An 18814-nucleotide genomic window follows, 5' to 3' on the forward strand; every position below is an offset into this window, starting at 1 on the left:
GTTACTCGTTAAGTTATTGCTATGTCTTTATCAATTATCTGCAAGCACAGATGATATACCTATTTATAACACAAAGCTGATCTTGAAGAGGGCAAAAAATAGACTGAGTGCGTTGTCAACGCTCACTTTCAACATTTTATCACCCTTGCGCTTCAGCAAAGCCTGTCTTACGTGTCTACCAACTATGAAATGCAAAGTAACCGCCACTGAGTACTCTTAGTACACTTTGCGCATAATATGCCTGGGGCTGGGTTACGCCTCGTTCCTATTTATTTTGTTCGTATGTACAAAACACCGATATCCAGATAGCAAGTACCCTCGTTACTTAGCTACTATCACACACACTGACTGAACTTGCTGCTGTCGCATTGTTGCTTTGTCAGAGAGGTTTTACAACTAGTATCATAGCTATTTTGTGAGTATTGCTTCATTTTTATACAGGGTTTTTGGTAACACTAGGCTTTTCTTACAATATTTATTGAATCGTTTTCCACCTTGATATTTTGCCGTCTTTCAGGGAGATAAGAACTAAGAACATTCAGTCGAATCTGAAATAAGTTGTATTACTGATTGTGGTAGCAAATGAAAGAAAATAAAAATTCATAACTTATGTTCTTGCTAAATATTTATTTATGTAGTACCCAATTGAAAGTGTATATATTGAAGGATCCTCCCGGCCAGGCCGAAGTCATTCATTACACAATTAAAAGTTTGGCATGTCTCCATTTCGCAACGGCCCCATATTTGTTTTGAAATTAAGACTAGAAACTGAACCTTAATGTCTAAACTCTACTTTGCGACTGCACTTCTATATGGCGCGATAAAGTCACTTAATAATATGTTAAATATGTGGTTTGTATGCAAAGTTATTTGAGGTCATCGAACGAAGCGGACAAGTAGACAGATTCAAATATGGTTTGTGGACATGCTCGCACTTTGATGTAATCGATTTGTTTGATTAACGTTGAATTGTTGGGGGCAAAACAAGTAAACCCAACAAAACCAAGTTAATGGGTTTCCAAAAAAGAACGACAAAATACGAGAGATCGTGTAAAGGTTTGGCATTTTGCCCTAAAAGTTTATGCTATTTTACAAATATACAATATATGCATATATAGAAGTATATCGCTTATGATTTGATTTGACTTGTTGATTGCCTACGAGCTAATAATACCTTAGGTTTGAACTAAGATTTCCATATCGTATGTACGTTAGTATATGTGTATAAGTATATCTATATATAAGTTATGTATACAATTGTATAATATTGCAATTTCCAAATGTTCAGTTTCAATATGATGTTTTTCCTTTGTATGGGTTAGGGATCTGGGCGTTTAAGGGGTTGAAAGTCGTGGACTGGGGGCACCCATCTATAGATTACAATACAAAATTGCTTGTCTTCACTTGGTTAATAATAATATTACAATTTCTGTTGTCATTTCAAGGGGGTTTTTCGTCGTCCACAGCGACGTCTCATTTACAAATTTGATCCCTATACTAATACTACTTTCTACAAATATATGTGTAATTATCTTACGATAGAGATTTTTCTTTACTTTCGTTTGGGTGTTTGTTGACCCAGATTCAAATTCTGTTTGAATTCACAATACATCATCCGCTTTGAGTTTTGTATTATTGCAAAATAAGATATTTTCTCTACTTCTCTACTATTGTGTTTTTTGTGCATCAGCGCCATATTGAATGATTAAATATTAGTTGTCTCACCCATTTCAAAGGGCAAACAGGGAAAAGTATTTTTCTTAAAATTGAGAGAACCTCTCACTTATATGACAACGATCTTACATTGGTATTCTGCTGTAACCATTTCTTAAAATTGTAAGCGAGATAAAATATAAATTCATTTGATTTTGTGGCTGAATGCTATAAAAGACTATTTAAAACATTTTACCGATCTTAAGCAAGGCCTCACAGCAAATGAATGGTGTCATTTAATTATTTTCTGATTAAGTATTATTCTTATCTTTGTCTTGTACTCGAATATTCTCATTTTAATTAGGTTCTCTAACCAAACTTACAATAAGTTAGTTGTTGATTGTTCCTTATCAAAATGAATATTTATAAGCTTTAAAATAAAACGGAGAAGTACACAATAAAACCAAAACGTGAATTAAATATTCTTTCTTATTTAAAATGATTGTTTAAATTTAAACAATAGTAATCCAATGGCATTTGAATACTTAATGAAAATAAAGTTCTGCCAAAATAAGTTGATGGTGATAAGTAAAGTAAGGTAAGCTTTTCCTTGAATTAATTACAAAATTCGTTTTCTTGGAGAATACTTCAATTTCATTCGAGTACAAGACTATAAGATAAGATAGCCTTGGTAGGATCATGAGTAAAATGAATTTCCGCTTGCTTGCCCTTTTGTCCATCGGCGTTTTTAAAACAGGCCTTTGGCGCCGGCCAACTTACGTCGCCGGAATCACATGAGTCATCATTTGAGCGTATTGTAAATGTTATCCTCTCCGGCCAACTCCACGGTGGTGATGTGGGCAGCGTGCCTCTCGCCCAACGGTTCCTCGCCCAGGTACACGGTATGGTAGCTGATTGCGCTGCTCTTCACCGCCGCCGTAGCTCCATTCACCTCTATCCGACTGACCGACTGTGGTCCATTGACCGAATACTTGAGCGATGCATAATCTCCGTCATCGTCGGGCACATGAGTGAACTGGGTGGCGCCCGAAAAAGTGTCCACTGTGTGTGAGGGACATATTTCGGCGTAGATATTCTCCTTTGTGTAGTCCACAGCGGGAACTGGTCTGCTGGCTGCCTCCGATCGCAGGCACTCCCCGCCGGAAATTACCAGCGAATCGCGCACACTGGAGTAGGGCAAGTCGTCTTCCACCAGCGATGCGGGGGATATGGCCAGTTGGTTGAGGCCTCCTCCCAACAGAGAAACTCCACCTGCCGCCCTTCTTCCAGTGACCGGCTCCTTGGTCAGTGCCTGTTGCTGCGCCTTGAGCAACATCAGATGACGCTTCTCCTTCTCAGCCTCGTGGAGTTGCAACTTTTGCGGCAAGGAAAAGAGGGGCAACTGGTGCAAACTGGACGATGACTTGCTGTACTGCCTGGTCTTCACGTGGAACTCGTTGTAGAGCTTCTCCGTGATGAAGGACTGCGGAGGTGGGGTCTGATTCTCCACATCCTCCAGTTCGGTTCCCGCCTCGCTGATGGCGTCATTGTGATTGTGGCTGGCCAGCAAATCAGGTCGTGGCTTGAATTGACCATTGAGCAGCTCAATATCCTGCAGGGACATGGACTTCTGCATCATCGTGTCCAGGGACCTCGGCTCCATAGTAGTCAGCATCGTTGTCTCGGTGTCGGACGCTGCTGTGCTGTTCAGGGAGATTGCATCCTGCTCCGGCTGTTCGGGATTCGATCCAAAGCGCTCCTGCAGAAGCTTTGACATATCCGTATAGCGCTCCATGCTCATCCGCTTGGCCTGCTCATCGAGATCCAAGCTAGATTGACGTTTCTCTACTTGTGGCTGCTGTTGCTGTGGATGATGCTTCCCAAACCACTTCTTCTTGGTGGACTGGAACACACGCATGCGCTCAGAGATGCGATTCAAACTGGATTCCGACTGAGCTGCAGCAGAAGCTGCCGCTTCCTTGGCTTCCAGATTCTCCAGATCGCTTTTGCTGAGGAAAATAATGGAGTCCTCCTTCTCGTGCGCTGCTGCCATGGAGCTCTTCTCGCGTCTCAGGATCTTTGGGAAATGCAGTGGCTTCAGGATTCGTAGCCCCTCTCGATTCTTGCTTCCCGACCGTTCCGAGCGCTGAATTAATTCAATCTCCACCAGCTTCAGGAATGGATCGCAATTGAATTGACAGAACTTGAGCATATTTTGCACATTCGTGTTAGCGAGCATCCGTTGTTCGGAGTCAAAGCCCAAATAACTCTTTACCAGCTGAATATCCCGACTGGGATAGAACTTCCTCAGCTGCAAGGGCGTCTGGGTGTCCACGTCTTCAATGGAACAGCCCACGACCACGTCCTCCTTGCTCACTTGACTAATGCATAGCTGCTCGGGAATGTCGGGTCCGCCTGGTCCGGAGATATAGCGCAGTGTTAGCGGTAACTGCTTGGCCGCCGTCACCAGCGCACTCAAACGATGCACACACTCCGGATTCAGCTTGCGCTGCGCATCGCCCAGTTTCTGAAGCAGCTGAGGAATGCCCGGCTCAATCTCGAAGAACTTGCCCTTGGTGGACAGTGGGACGTACAACACCTGCCGGTTTTCATTAAGGAGCTGGGCATACCGGTTCTTTTCCTTCTCTCGTCCCATGTAGCCACCGCCGTGGGACCTGGTCGCATTGCCGTTGCCATGCTGCGACATATTGACCTGATCCTGTTTGCCATCCTCGAAGACGGCCAACAGACGGAATACCTGCCCGCCCCTTGCCGTCGTTTTCACGTACTGCGGACGTCCCTTGTTTATGGGCAGGCATCCCTCGTGCGTTGGACTATTCGTACTGTTGGGTGAGGATTCCGTAAACGCCGGCATGTTGTCCACTGAGACAAACTTGTAAACCCGTTCCCGAACCAGCTGTATCAGAGATCCGTATTGTGTGGCCGTGGGGAGGCCCTTCTCGCTTAGCATTGAAAAGTAACCTGCGGAAAAAAGAAAACATACAAATGTTAGTAATCTCGTTTTATCTTATTGCGTATTTCAGTCTTTAAAGTTTATCTATAAAAATGGTGTCTTAAAATTATGTCTTTAAATTATCGTTATTTTGATAACAATTAAGTTAATGTTAGCAACAGCTTTGCCATCTCAAGGTCATGAATGCATTAAAGGAAAAAGTACACAAAAATAATTAAAACTAATTTGGAAATCTCTTTGAACAAGACAGATATTTTGGTTCAGTCACTGAACAAATCTGTTTACTGTCTAAAATCTGAAAACCATTTTTCCGACAGCTGACAGCTTCGTACTGCATATAGTACACAATTGGCAATCCAAAAATGAGTACAATAAAAATAAAACAAAAAACGTGACGTTCGACTGGCCATCTCTTAGAATGGAGATATATGTGTATGATTTTCCTAAAATAAAGCAGTTTTTGTCCATTAAAACCAACCGAAAAGCTCGATTGGAAGGAGGACTTGTAAAAAATTAAATTTGTATGTAAAAAGAGTTTCAGTTAGCCCAGGTGGGTTATGCAGAAACAAAATGCAATGCAATTAAACATTACATGTATCGATGAGTCCATTAATCAATTCATTTAGTTCAATTCGCGCCACTGAGTTCAAATTATAATGATACAACAAAAAATGGATGATAAAGAGGGACTAATGCAATCAGCGTCGAGAGCAATTGAATCAACACAAGAAAAATCCAATATGGTCGTGCAAATTGAATCACTCCAATTTGCCATCCATTTTTTCCGGACATTGCAAGCCTAACGAATAAAATGATAATACCCAGCGTCAGTGAGTCTATAAATGGGCAGATTGCATAATATTCGCACCCATTGGCTTACATTGCGCCTCCCCGAACGGCTGTGAAAAGTCACATGGCGTTGCGATTTGAAACAATGGCTGACCGCAGTGCTGCGGAGCAGCAGTGGGTGGATGGTGGTGCAGGTGATGCCGGTGGTGCTGGTGGTGCCGGTGGTGGGCCACCGAAGAAGTCACCGCTGCCTGACAGACTGGGCCAGAAACCTCCGGCACTGGAACCCCGAATAGAGCTCATTGCATAACGCCTGATGAGCAATAGTTGCGATTACTTTCCATTGTTGAACTGTGACTGTGTCACGCAAAAAACATCAAAGTACGCCAAACATATGTATGTGCGAGTATATGGATTGTGTGCTTAGTAACCTAGCACGGGAGATCAGAGTTCGCTCGGCTGACTCACTAGCGAGTTGGTTACGACTGGACCGTGTAATCAGGTACAAGTAAGTATCTAAATGCATTCGTCATGAGAACACTAAATTGTGCCTTCAAAAGCCGCGTCTGGATTATGTAAATGGGCATGCGACTACAATCTACCGTGTTCGTGCCGAATCAGTCACAGGTTCTCCTCTTTTTTTTAATCATTCGGTTATGCCCCTGGCTACTGCCAATCGGCGCATCAATCGGTGGGTCATTGAAGTTAATTTACTGTGAGCGATAAATTAACTACCCTTAATGGAATGACAACTTGTTTAAAGCCGCCCTCGCCCGAGCCAACTTGTAATTACAATTAGCCGCAGCAGTAAGGTTCTAGCTGTTCTGTGACAAAGGTATCTCTAGCTTTTGCAATTGCATTAATCCCCTCAATAAATAGCAGGTAATTAAACCGCAACCGTACTATAAACCTGAGATAGCATACATGTAATAATCTAACTATTTAACTATTGTTACAACCAATTTTCAAAATTCCTACTCAATTTGATGTTAGTTTATTACGAATGTGAAGGTAACCCAAATGGAAAACTCTAAATTGCTCCTATAGTTGTTAGTTGTTATAGAACCCAGAAATCAATAAATTAACCACTTATGAAACTCACCCGGAAACTCCTGTGGAATGAGCAGGGTCTTCTTGCGCTGCGATGCCTGAGTCTTGGCGTTGTGTCCATGGTAGATGTTGCGCTGTCGCACCAGCCTGTAGAGCAGAAAAAGCTCATCGTGGCCGGGTGGGGTGCCACCGTTGCTGCTGTGGCGCCCGTTGTTGTTTTGGTGACCAGAACCAGAACCAGAACCCGAGCCGGAGCCCGAACTAAGACCAGGGCCAGAGCCAGTTCCGTTTCCGGTGGCGCTGCCTCCGCTGGACGATGAATGGGTGCCGGTGCCGGTGTCAATGTTGCCACTGGAAATGTTTCCACCACCACCACCAGATCCAAACGGATTCGCTCCCGTCGAGGAGCTGCTCGATGCCGCCGTGGAGGAGCCATGCGATGAGCTGGACTGCAGAGTTTCGTTGGAGCTCTTGCTCGCATGCAGGATGCGAACGACTCGGGGCAGGGAATTCCGCTCAAGGAACTCAATGGCTGTCAGCGCTCCCTGGAAAATCCATTGTTTATTAGTTGGCATATAGTATAATTAAATAATTATATATTAAGAGTATATTTTATTTAAAATCGACCACGAACAACTTACAAACATTTTTGCGAGATTAGAAAACTTATTGACGTCATGAAAAAGTGTACACTAAATAAAAAAATTATAATATATGTTACATATATTACAAAAGTATATATAATGACATAAGATTATATATAAATCCTAAAGCATTTAGCTATGTACGTTACACTAATTTTACGATATATTGTATTTGTCAATAATTCTTTGGGGGATTTTAAAACCTGTTTCTATAGTTATTACATTTCTTTTGGTATTTCATTTCTTATGGAAATGATTGAAATTTGTTTGGGGTAGATTTTTGTATACTCTGTAAATTACTCTGATGTAAGTATAATGCAATCTTACTTCGCTGCTGACCTTGGAGACCTTGCTGTCCCCGGTGGAGTAATCGCCGCTGCCATTGAGTGCGTCACAGTATCCGGAATGGGCGCCTCCCAGCAGTCCTGAGCCCGCTCCCAAGCCGTAGCTGCTATTGTTGGCACTGCCGCGCACGCGTCGTGCCCTCCGCTGGTTCAGCTCGATCTCGTTGCGGCGGGCCAGGCGGGCGTTCTCGAAGTCGGCCACCGAGAACATATTGGAGCTGGTGTCGTGGGAGTTGAAGCGCCGCAGTTTGGGCTTGCGCGCCCCGGCCGACGAGTGGTGGCCGTGATGGGCGCCAACGGCTGCTCCACCTGCAGTGGCAAGAGCATAAGGTAGGAGAACATTAGCATAAGGAAAAGAAACGCAATGCAACGCGACGCGACGCGGAGGAGTCGTGAGTGAGTGAGTGAGTGAGGTAGCACATTGTGCATTGGTGAGGTAATCGCATAAATATAAATGCACATGTGAGTGTCTAATTGCCACCCCGTTGTCTGCAGTGGGAAAAACCCACACACCGTCGTATCAACTTCCACATCTACAGTGGCAGAGCTTCGTCTATAATGAGTGTATATTCCCCAAGCGAATTTCAGTTGGCGTGACGCAACTAAAAAAAAAAAGAAATAAGGCAAGTGGTTCAAAGCTGTTGCTAAGCGCAGCTAATTTTCAGTCAACGGTCAACGAGACGATGACACACAGTGGGCAAATATCGCCCCAAAGCGTAACCGCAAAATTAACAAGAATTTTCGCAATAGACAGGAAGGAATGTCGAAAGATCTTGCACTGAATTTTAAGTGGGGAAAATCGAACTTTTATTGTTCAAGACACATTCACATTCAAGCCATTTTTAGACCACAATAAATTTAATGCACTGAATAGCAGCACCTGTGCAAAACATTCTTGCTCTCTACTTTGTTAAACATCTTTCAGCCAAAGTTTTGTATTTGAATTTGAATTTACGAACTTATCGTTCAACAAGTCGGGAAGAAAGCCTATCTCTATCTAATAATAACATGCAAATACTAACAAGTTAGTACATACTAAGCTCAAACTGCCCTATTTGCACACGATTCTATAATTCAAAGTTTACTAATCAGTGTTTTTTCTTTTTTTTGCGTTTAACAGCGTTTACGCAAACAAATTTGTCACTAACAAGACTTTATTTGCAATACAAATATATTGACTATCAGCTAATTGATACTACATTTTGCTATTGACGTTTTCCGTGGGTCATTAAAAATATCTTTTTGGTTTATAAAAAGCTTGTACATTGCTCAAAAACTTGTGGGAACATTTTAGATTTATTTTCCAGTATACAAATTTGTTATCAAATTAAGTCGGGTCAACGCTCTATGGGTAAGCTATTAATCAATGTCATTTTATTACCGATAAGGTCACGTCCATTCGCATTTCCGGGTTTTTGATTACTATTTGAAGATTTGAGAACTTTTTGTTATATTTGAATGCACTCGACTTAATGTCGAGGAAGAACCCTTGACAATTGCAGGGGTCTATGACATGACAATTTTAAGGTCGAATCGTAGTTGTCAGAGTTGTCAGAGATCCAATCGGATCGGATATCGAGGCACTAATAAAAGAGTCAACAACTGGAGGCGATTAACAGGACAGAGCTGCGCAGACAACACAAAAAGATAACACCTTCCTCATGGGCAACATCATATATTGTATTATATCGTTATCGGGCCGACATCCAAAAAAGCAATTGTCTGTCGCTCCAAACAATACCGTATGAAATCACTTAACCATTTTGGCTTTTTTTCTCGATTTTGTTGGTTGAAAACAGAAATAGAAATAGAAATAGTTGAGTAAATAAGCGAACTTGGAGCAGTGCAATTAAAAAGAGATATCGCGATATTTGATTGCTCACTGTTCGAATGCGGCCCATGGTGCGATTTGGATCCGCTGATTGGTGGTCGGCGGCGCATTACTCACTTTAATTGCGCACATTTGGCTTAATTTTTTGCCCCACACACAACACACATTTAATAAATGCAGGCGAGGGCAGAAATCACAGCATAACACCGGGAAGGGGCTAAAACGTTTTGTGAAATTGCTCTTATCTTTTGTGAAATATCAATTGCAGAGTAGACTTTCCGCCAGCAAGCGCGAGAGTTTGCCATATACATATACATATATATCCATATATATAGATCGAGAGAGAGACAGAGAAGGCGATAGAGTGGGTCAGGGGGGGTGTGAGATTGTCACGTTTCGTGTGAAATTATGCGAAGCGACGCGCGCGCCTTGGCGAAAAGAAATCCCCATAAGACAACACAACCACCAGTTGGAAACAAAAATGCTTCTGGTAACGAGGCTTTTGTACCCTTCCAAAGCTTACCCTCACCGATCTAAGTCCTTCTGCTGATCCTATCCTTGTCAAACTTTATTGCAGATACCAACAATATGAATTAATCTATACATCTTAGTCTTCAATGGTCTAGATTTCTTTAGAACCATTAGTATTTATGAATGGGTAGAAAAAAAAAAGGAGTGTTTCAAGGTCGTCTTATCAACCATATATTTTTAGTCTTAAGCGAATAATATTAATCACTTCATCTCTTGATTGTTCAGAGTGCTGATTGTTCTTCCATCCAAGCTAGCTGGTCATAAAAATAGCACATGTTCGGTTTTCACTTTTTAAACGTTTTGCTCGAATTCGATTTGCACAAAAATAAATATTTATACGATTTGGATTCGCTTTTCCCAAAGCCCCGTACTGTTGGTTATCACATTATCGAATTATCTTACTTAGATGCAAGTGTGGTAATCAAGAACTTTAATTCATATTGCAATCTCTTTTAATATGCAACCACAATTGCAAATAATTTATGAGAACTTCATTAATATTACACTGATCTATTTACAACTCTTTAGTTTTAGTTACTTAAGTTTACCTGTAGACGTAAACTTGGATCATTTATTACGTATCGTTAAATGTTGTAACGGCGCACCTTGTACGGAATATGACGTAGAAAATACACTCATTTTTAAATAATTGGGTACTTGACTTTGTTGTAAAAAATGAAACTCATTATTTTAATGCAGCAACCTGTTCTTCGAAATTACCATACTATATGGTGTGAAAATAGTTACTGCTTACTACTGCCTAAACTTAATAACAAATTTATGGAATTGAGGAAAATACTTTTTTATTTGTCAAATTATAACGGCATCACAGTATTGGAAATTACACTACCAAAAAATAATAGCTAATTGTTTATTGCTTATAAAGGTTTTTGAAATGGGCTAAATAAAATAGTTAGTTAAGCTTGACTTGTATCTTTATTTCATTTTCTGAGTGTAAAAGGGTTTTTTTTTTTGAGTGCGTTTCATTACCTCCGCAGGATTATAACGTTTTTATAAGGATGATCTGAATTACCATACCCGAAAAGCAGGGCATCCTACAAAATAACAGCAAAGGCGACGTCATTAAGCAAACAATTACCCATAGCGCTCGCCCTCTCTCCCGCTCTCCTCTCTCTCGCTCGCTTGGAGCGCGTGCCTTGTCTACCTCACTCCCCCCCACTACCGCACCCCACCAACTTCGTCTCTTCTCGCTAAGCTTACCGTTACATGCAGCTGCTGCTGCAGCTGCGACGCTGTTGCTGGGTGCGCCCGCTGCTGCTGCTGTTGCGACCCCGTTGCCGCCCACTGTGCCAGCGCCTGCTCCTCCCACTGTGGAGCTAGGATTTGTAGCTGTTGCTGTTGCTGCTGTTGTTGTTGTGCTCTTTGTGGCCAATGCAGTGGGTGTTGTTGCTGCTCCCGCTGATGATGTTGTTGTTGTTGCTGCTGCTGGTCCGCCGGGCATGTGCGGTCTGCTGTTCATCAGCCAGTTGGCCAGGTGCCTCTGCCGCTCGAGCTCGATATTGGTGCGCTGCATTCCGAGTCCGGACAGCTTTAAGGTCTCGTTCATAATCGCAATCAATCAAACCGAAAAAAATGAATGCGCCACTGCAACGAGCGGACGCGTCGCCGCCGTCGAAACGAATATATTCCAACTCGGTACGTCTCGCGATGCCGATTTTCAGCGACCAACTGAGCAGACTTGTCCGACTGCAGCGGCGCCCTCCTCGATCGTTGCTGCTGCTGCTGTAACGAGAGAGCCGCAGAGAGCGGAATAGAGAGAGAAAAGCGTGAGAGAAAAAACGGAGAGCACAAAATGCGCGCACAGTGGGCAGCGTTTACATAAGTGGCAGCGCGGCCAGGGGAACTCGAATTCGCACAGTGGCCTCAATCTGACAGCTGCACACTCTCACAATTATCGGCTATCATATGAATAATATTTACCAAGCTGCTCGATTTAGTTTGGCAAATATTTTTACCTTATTACTACACTACCTACTTATTTATTGAGTGTGGTTTGGGCATAGTAGGGGTACCCATTATAGGAGAGGTGTGTCACTGCCAAGTTGGGTTTATACATATCTAAATCATCATTATTTCACCAGAATATACATTATTGTGAAATTCTACTTATAGAAAATAAGTAGTAAAAATTCCTTATTTAATAAAAAACATTTGATGGAAACTTAAAAAGAATAAATGCAGTGCTTCCTAGAAGTCATATTCAAAATATGTATATGTATATTCGCTTTAATTGATTTTTAGAAATTTCATCTAATTTTAGTTTTACGAGTTTCTTAGTAGGTCTTTTTGTATACTTAAATATTTATGCGACACATACAGTTTTAATTGTTTAGCATTGTTGCTCTAATCAAATGATCAACTAAATAAACTAAACAAGCAGCTGTGCAAACCTTTTAGCAGAGTTCGTATACCCCGAATCCAAGTGTAACAACAACAACAATTGCAAAATGTGTAAAAAGATGTTGAGCTTTAGCAAAAAAAAATCTCCATCGTAATTGAGATGGTTGCTCTGTGTGCGCTTGTGTGTGTGAGCTGGTTGTGCGTGTGTTGTGCATAAATTAAAATTGCGATGACGATGACGACGTTATCAGAAACTCAGCTCTCTCACTCGCCCGTTCGTTCGTTGGCTTGTTCAATGTCGCCGCACCTTTTCAGCTGTCGCCCGCCCCCCGCCCACTTCGCCACCCCCCGCCACCACCCACTCCTCGTGCAACAGCGTAGAAAGCAGAGCCAGTTCGTCTGGCGCTGGCAGCAAAAACAACAACCGCGCGTCATCTTCAAACGTTATGCGACAGCGTAATCGGCGCGATTGTTAGAAGAGTGAGCGAGATGAATGGGGAGCGAGAGAGATGGGAATAGCGTGAGGGGGGTGGCCGTCTTTTAACTCACATGGACACCCATAGATAATTTAATTTGGGGAGGCGTAGAATGATTTCTTTAAATTAAATTAAATCAGTTCGATTACAAATCGATTACATTTTAATAAACAAGCATTTGAATATGAAGAAATTTTAATTGAAACAATGATATGGTGAAACCTAGATCGGTATTGATTTTCACAGGGAATCAATCCAAAGACCCCCACAACTCCACCACTGTTTCGCCACTCGTAGCACTCATTGTTCAGCACGTTTTTGGTTTTTGTTGGTGTTTTGCTTTATTTGCTGCTTTGTTTTCCTTTCGTGGCCTGGCTCTTTTTATGTGCTTTCCCAGGAAAGAGTATCATAACTTTGTCATAATGTTGGCAAACCATTCGACCGGGGGAATTAAATGCCAGAAGGCATCAAGCCAAAAACCTAAAAACAGTGTTGCAAACGTTTCAGCATGTGGCTCATACACAGCAGACAATTTTACAATAGTCGTGCTGAAGGAATGATAATCTATTCAGTTCAAGAGTTGCAAGTATTATGTTCTTAACTTCCAAAAAAAAAACATACTTGATAGACGAGGCTTTTCACAATTCACATACCAAAATTCACATTGAAAAATGCTTTATTTATTTTTAGTGCAATGGGAAAACTTGTTCAGTGTAATTTCGTAGGCATGACGAAGCAGAACAAGCGATCTACATACAATGTTTGATTTTTCGGGGTTGCTATGCCAAGCTTTTCTATTGAAACTATCAAAATTGAGTTGAACGATCTGCAAAATTCTGTACGTACATATGTACGTACATATGTCAGCACATATCTATGTAGTCACATATGTATTTTTGTACAATATAAAAGTACTTATAGTCGGAAGCAGATGTGCATATGCTATAAAAAAATAAAATGTGTGTGGACTCCTTTGTATCCGGAGTGTTCATCATGTTTTTTCCCTCCTTTTTGAACACTTGTGTTTCAAAAAACTTGGGAGAATAGTCCAAGCACCAGCTGTTACCTCTTAGTAATGTTCATGATTTATGACATGTGCAAAACTGTCGATTGAATTCTTTTAGATAGAAGAGTATTTAGGCCTCGACTCGAAAGGCGTGGGCGATTTTCGAATCGAAATAACTGCATGTACATTATACTTTGGATTCAACCTTGAATGCATTTTATCGGCGAACAAAAATAATATAATATTAATTGCCGTATAGAACTGATGTAATCGTGTGAATATAAGGAAATGGGTTGGTAATGCACTTATGCATGAAGATCAAAGAGCGGAGTACAGCCACATATCAAAGCTCAGAAATGACGTTGATGTGGTTAATAAGAATGATCTATCTTTAAGAGAATGTAGATAACAAACTCTAATCTTTTGATTTATGATCATATAAAGTCTTATTTACGAATTTAGCTACCTTCATTCAGGCAGAGGCATGATACCATATGATCATCGTGTTATATTTTCAGTTAATACATATTTCCTGATTGGATACTACAGAAAGTTTAAAATGCTATTCAATTGAGCTCAAGCATTTAGAGTGATAATACTTTTTAAATGATGCACAGATATATTAAAAGGGCATACGGTTTTCGGTCATTTCGATCAATTTGATATCCAGTTTGTTCTTGCGGCCGACGTTCGTTGGCTTTTGTCAACTGGTTTGCGGGTTCAACTAATAAAATATAATCGCGCGGAATTCGCGTCTTCCTAGCCGCCGCCTCAGGTGTTTCCCCAAGGGGTGTTGGCCCATTGTCTGCCCACTTTTTGTATAATTCATTTCTATGCGTAGCTGTCGGCCTGTCAGCTGTCGCCGCACTTTTGATGAATCACAGGCCTGCCTGCCTGCCCAGCACAACACCGCACACAGAGGACGGACCCAGCTAAAAATACGAGCGAACTGAAAATGCAAAATTCATGGCCGTTCTCCGCTTTTCAGCGGCATGGAATGCGGTGAAGGCGCTCCTCATCGATACCAAATGGACAATCGCCGGTTAGTTGGGCTCGGTTAGCCGTAGAGACTGTGCTCTATTGGGGGCGATGGGGCAAGTATACGCCTCTGTCCTCACCCCCACGGACTCCGCCTCTCCTCCTCTTCGACATCCATTTAAGAGAGGCGACACTGTCGGACTGTCGGTTAAAGCAAAGCTTGGGCTAACATGGGTCAACACTTTGGGTTAACTTGGGTCAAACACTTTGCTCAGAAGAATCGACATCTAAGTCGTTCACAAGAAAAAAATTAACAAAAAAAATTAACAGGATCCCTGCAAATGTACACAATTAGAACCTTCTTGAAAATTTAATCGAATGAATGAATCAACAATTAAGAATTTTTGTATATTTAAAGGGCCTTCACTGCCACAAAGATAAGAAACATGAATGCATTTTGTTGTTTTAGAAATTTAATCTACATATGCATGTGGAGCTTACTTTAGTTTCCAAAAGATTATATTTTTACATTACTTAAATGGATGTCATGAAGGAATTATACATTTATACTACTGAGCAATGAATACTGGGATATTAACATGCTGTGCACGCAACAGCATGACAGTAGTATATTTAAATGGTTATTGTACCCCTTTCTCTTGGAGTTAATGGGTATACTAGAGTCGTTGAAAAGTATATTACAGATACAATTAAGGGTTTCCGCCCATATAAAGTATATATATTCTTGATCAGGGTCACTAGCCGAGTTGATCTGGCCATGTTCATCTGTCCGTATAAACGCCTCGACTTTTTTAGACTTTTAAATTTTATTATTCTTTTTTTTCCAAATTGTTATCGAGTTGCACAGGTATCTGTTAGACAGAGAACTCGACTATAGCGTTCTCACTTGTTTTAGTAAAGATAAAGAGAATTCCAGATACATGTTTTAACTAAGTTTTCAATGGACGTTCTAAGGCAAAAAAGCTGTTTAGCTGCACATGAATGCGACCGTAGAGGTCCAAAGCCGGCGTGCTTAAGACGTGGCTTAAATGGTCTTACTGTCTGTAGCTGTAGCTGTAGCTCCGACGTCCGTCAGTCTTGGCCAGCCAGCAGCCGCAGTAACGAGGGTGAAATTCGGAGGTGGAAAAGTGGCTTCGACCACCTGACGACCAGGCCCGATGTTGCCGCACTCATGTGCAACTAATCGACGTGTGCTGGTTTATTGGTTTCAGCTTGGGTCTCTGATGCGGTGGCAATTACGCCGCTTCTGCATTTCGAATTTCGCATTTTGCATTTCGCATTTTGCATTTCGCATTCAATGATGTGGTCAGGGCTCAGCGATGGGGCTTTCAAAGTACATGGCCTAGCTTATGGCCACTATAGCTATGCGGTTGCCCCAATGCCGTTAGCCAAAGGAAGACGAGGTGGAGCGGCAATACTGGGGAGCCCAGCATGTGGTCACCAGCTTTGCACTGGCACGAGAATACTATGCACAATGTGCTCTTAAGTTTGCATGTTTATGGTGTAGTATGTACCTACTAAACGTCGGACAATTATTTATCAAACAAGTGGCAAAGAGAATAACGATGAGCGCGGGTATCACAGTGGTGCATGGAGTGGTTGGCCAAACGGGGAAATGCAGGGGAAATGCATTTTCCAACTGAATTGATTATGATGCTGGGCACTGTGGAGATGACGATTTCGTTTACTTTGACCATAATAATGACTGCAAATGAGAACGGGACTGGCTGCCAAGGAAGTGGAACAATGAAATGCAATTTGCAAAATGTGTCTCAAAGAGGAACTGGAGTAGTTGCACTTGCAAATGAGAGGAAGCCAAGTGTTAGTTAGGACCATTTAAATATTATAGGTATGCAGACTACTCTTGAAGTACCTTTCAAACGAACTAAAAATACGTACATCTTCTGAAACAGACAATTACCAGGTGTACAAGTATGAAATGTCGTTCAACTCATGTGGCACCCATCTACCGACCTTCTGAATCTTTCCCATCCCTCGCAAGCGATTGGAAACTGCTTGTTGACTTACTTCCAACTGCTCTGCGAGTTGTTTTTGCGTTTGAGCATCGTCTTCATCCAATAATGCTTGCAGTTCGGCGTCTTCGTACCTTTTTGGTGGTTTTCCGTGCTCTTTGTCGTCGACGTCAAAATCACCACTTTTGAAGCGTTGAAACCACCGTTCACACGTTTTCACAGTTGGTACTTGTTCGCCAAAGGCTTCAACAAGCATTCGGTGCGATTCCGCTGCTGTTTTCTTCAAATGAAAACAGAAAATTAACACTGTCGGCGTTTGCTCTTTATTCGGCACGAAACTCGACATGTTGACTGCACTGAGAGTAAACGATAATGACGCTCGATTGGCGCAAAACTATGGTGGTTCGACAGTCAAGGTTGACACTTCACAAGGTCAAAGTTTTAAGACAATCGATAAATATTTACGTTTGGGAGACATCTATATGTTCGAACCGACATTCCATACTTGTACACATATGTAATTGTATTCGATATCTACCAATATATGTACTAATTTGAACCTTCCCAAAGTATTCTACAAGTCATGTTAATAATCATTATATGCATGTACTACCCTTTGTGCAGATTCAACCATATCATTATACGGACTCACTTATTTATAGACGTTAATAGAAAAGTAGTGCAAGTATGATATTATTATCACGCAAGGGAAGTTGTGGCATTATGCACAACACGATTTAGAATATTTAATCAGAACAGCAACTCTTCTGCTAAATACCATACATATTGCTATGAGCTTAGTTCGTTTAAAACAATTGTAAAATCCATACTAGTCAAGTTCTTAAATTCACTTTGTACATACATTTTCATGCATTTTCCGATCTTTAAAATGCTTTAAACTCATTTTCTTTCGTTCGTTGTCGAACAAAATGAACAAAAACTCGGAATAGATTGAAATCATTTAACTAATGCGCAAATTTACAGCTTGGCTGAGCAGCTGACTGCCTCCTAAAAAAATAAGCAGAGGAAATTCTTAGCAGTAACTATTTTCATTTCGTCTTGCCATTTTTCCCCTCGGTCTTTTGTATTTTTGGGAGTTTTATGTTAATGCTTTATAGCTCTGGCCACGCCTCGCTTAAAGTTAAAGTTCGTTTCGGGGCTAAGCCCCCGAACTTTTATGCGTCTGCGGCGGAGTTCAGATGGGCGGCGGAGGGAGGGGGTGGTACTTTGGGTGGGGAAGGTGGCGCCACATCAGCAGCTGCTGTTGCCCACAGTTAACTGTGCTAACTGTGTTGCCTGGCACTGCGATTTATTAACAGTTAGCCAAAAGCCCAAGTATCTACCTACCTACCTTCCTACTATAGCTGTGTATGTAGCTACCTACAACTGCTACAATTATTGTAGTTATTCTTCTACTGGGCCTGACATGGTTGTTGTTGCATTTGGGAGCTAGCCCCGAAATTTATTGCCTGCAGCCACATGATGAATGATTCTGATAATAATATTTTGTTATTGCCTTTTTGCCTTGGGTGAGTTTTTCGTTCGGTTCTTCTTCGCTTTTTGCCGTTGCAGCAACTTTGTGCTGCGTTCCGTTGCCAAAAATTGAAGTCACCATGGAGCCATGGCCAAAAAGACCTTGCCACAAAAAGCTGTTAAATTCGGGGTTTCGAGTATATGTGTGTGTGTGTGCCCCATGGAAGTTGCCCCCTGCTGTTGCGACGGCCGCTAAAATAAAACATTCGGCCAACTGACGAAAACATAAACCAAAAGTAATAAACTAAAGGTTGTCATAAGAAAACTTAGACGGCGAACGGTCTTAAAGAAAAGCTCATTTGTCTTCAAGAAGTTTTTCAGCGCACGAACTACACGTATAATATTTTTTTAAACTCGAATTCACATTCATGGAAAATGTACTGCTAACCAAAAATGTTGATTAAATTCGCAAATAAGTCTGCTATCACATTTTTTCAATGTTCTGTTTTCCAGCAACAAACCAGAATTTAAAACGTATTAAAACCACTGAAAGTTTAACATTCGTACGACCTTGGCAGGGCAATTTGATACAATAATTTCCGCGGAATTTGAGGAGACAGTTGTGCATGGAATATAAAGAGCATTGTGGTGGTCGGAAAACTAATCCCAAAAGAGGAAGGGAGTGCGATAGTAGACAAAATACAGCATCA

At 41.5% G+C, this 18814-nt stretch overlaps 1 protein-coding gene across 4 annotated transcripts in view; it reads right to left on the reverse strand.

Annotated features, from left to right (window-relative positions):
- Positions 1 to 607: 607 nt before the first annotated feature.
- LOC122611651 overlaps positions 608 to 18814 on the reverse strand; it is a 43549-nt gene continuing 25342 nt past the window's right edge. For 2 of the 4 annotated variants that reach the window (XM_043784892.1, XM_043784890.1), the window contains exons 4-7: positions 11038 to 11556; positions 7438 to 7763; positions 6519 to 7011; positions 608 to 4635 (exon numbers count right to left, since the gene is read on the reverse strand). In XM_043784892.1, the coding sequence (XP_043640827.1) occupies positions 2456 to 4635; positions 6519 to 7011; positions 7438 to 7763; positions 11038 to 11383 (3345 nt within the window). In that variant the 5' untranslated portion in view covers positions 11384 to 11556 and the 3' untranslated portion in view covers positions 608 to 2455. Of the gene's footprint in view, positions 4636 to 6518; positions 7012 to 7437; positions 7764 to 11037; positions 11560 to 18814 lie in introns of all 4 variants that reach the window. The other 2 variants (XM_043784893.1, XM_043784891.1) reach the window with 2 other exon arrangements.

Source organism: Drosophila teissieri, chromosome 2L, assembly GCF_016746235.2.
Source record: "Drosophila teissieri strain GT53w chromosome 2L, Prin_Dtei_1.1, whole genome shotgun sequence".
Classification (NCBI taxonomy): Eukaryota; Metazoa; Arthropoda; class Insecta; order Diptera; family Drosophilidae; genus Drosophila; species Drosophila teissieri.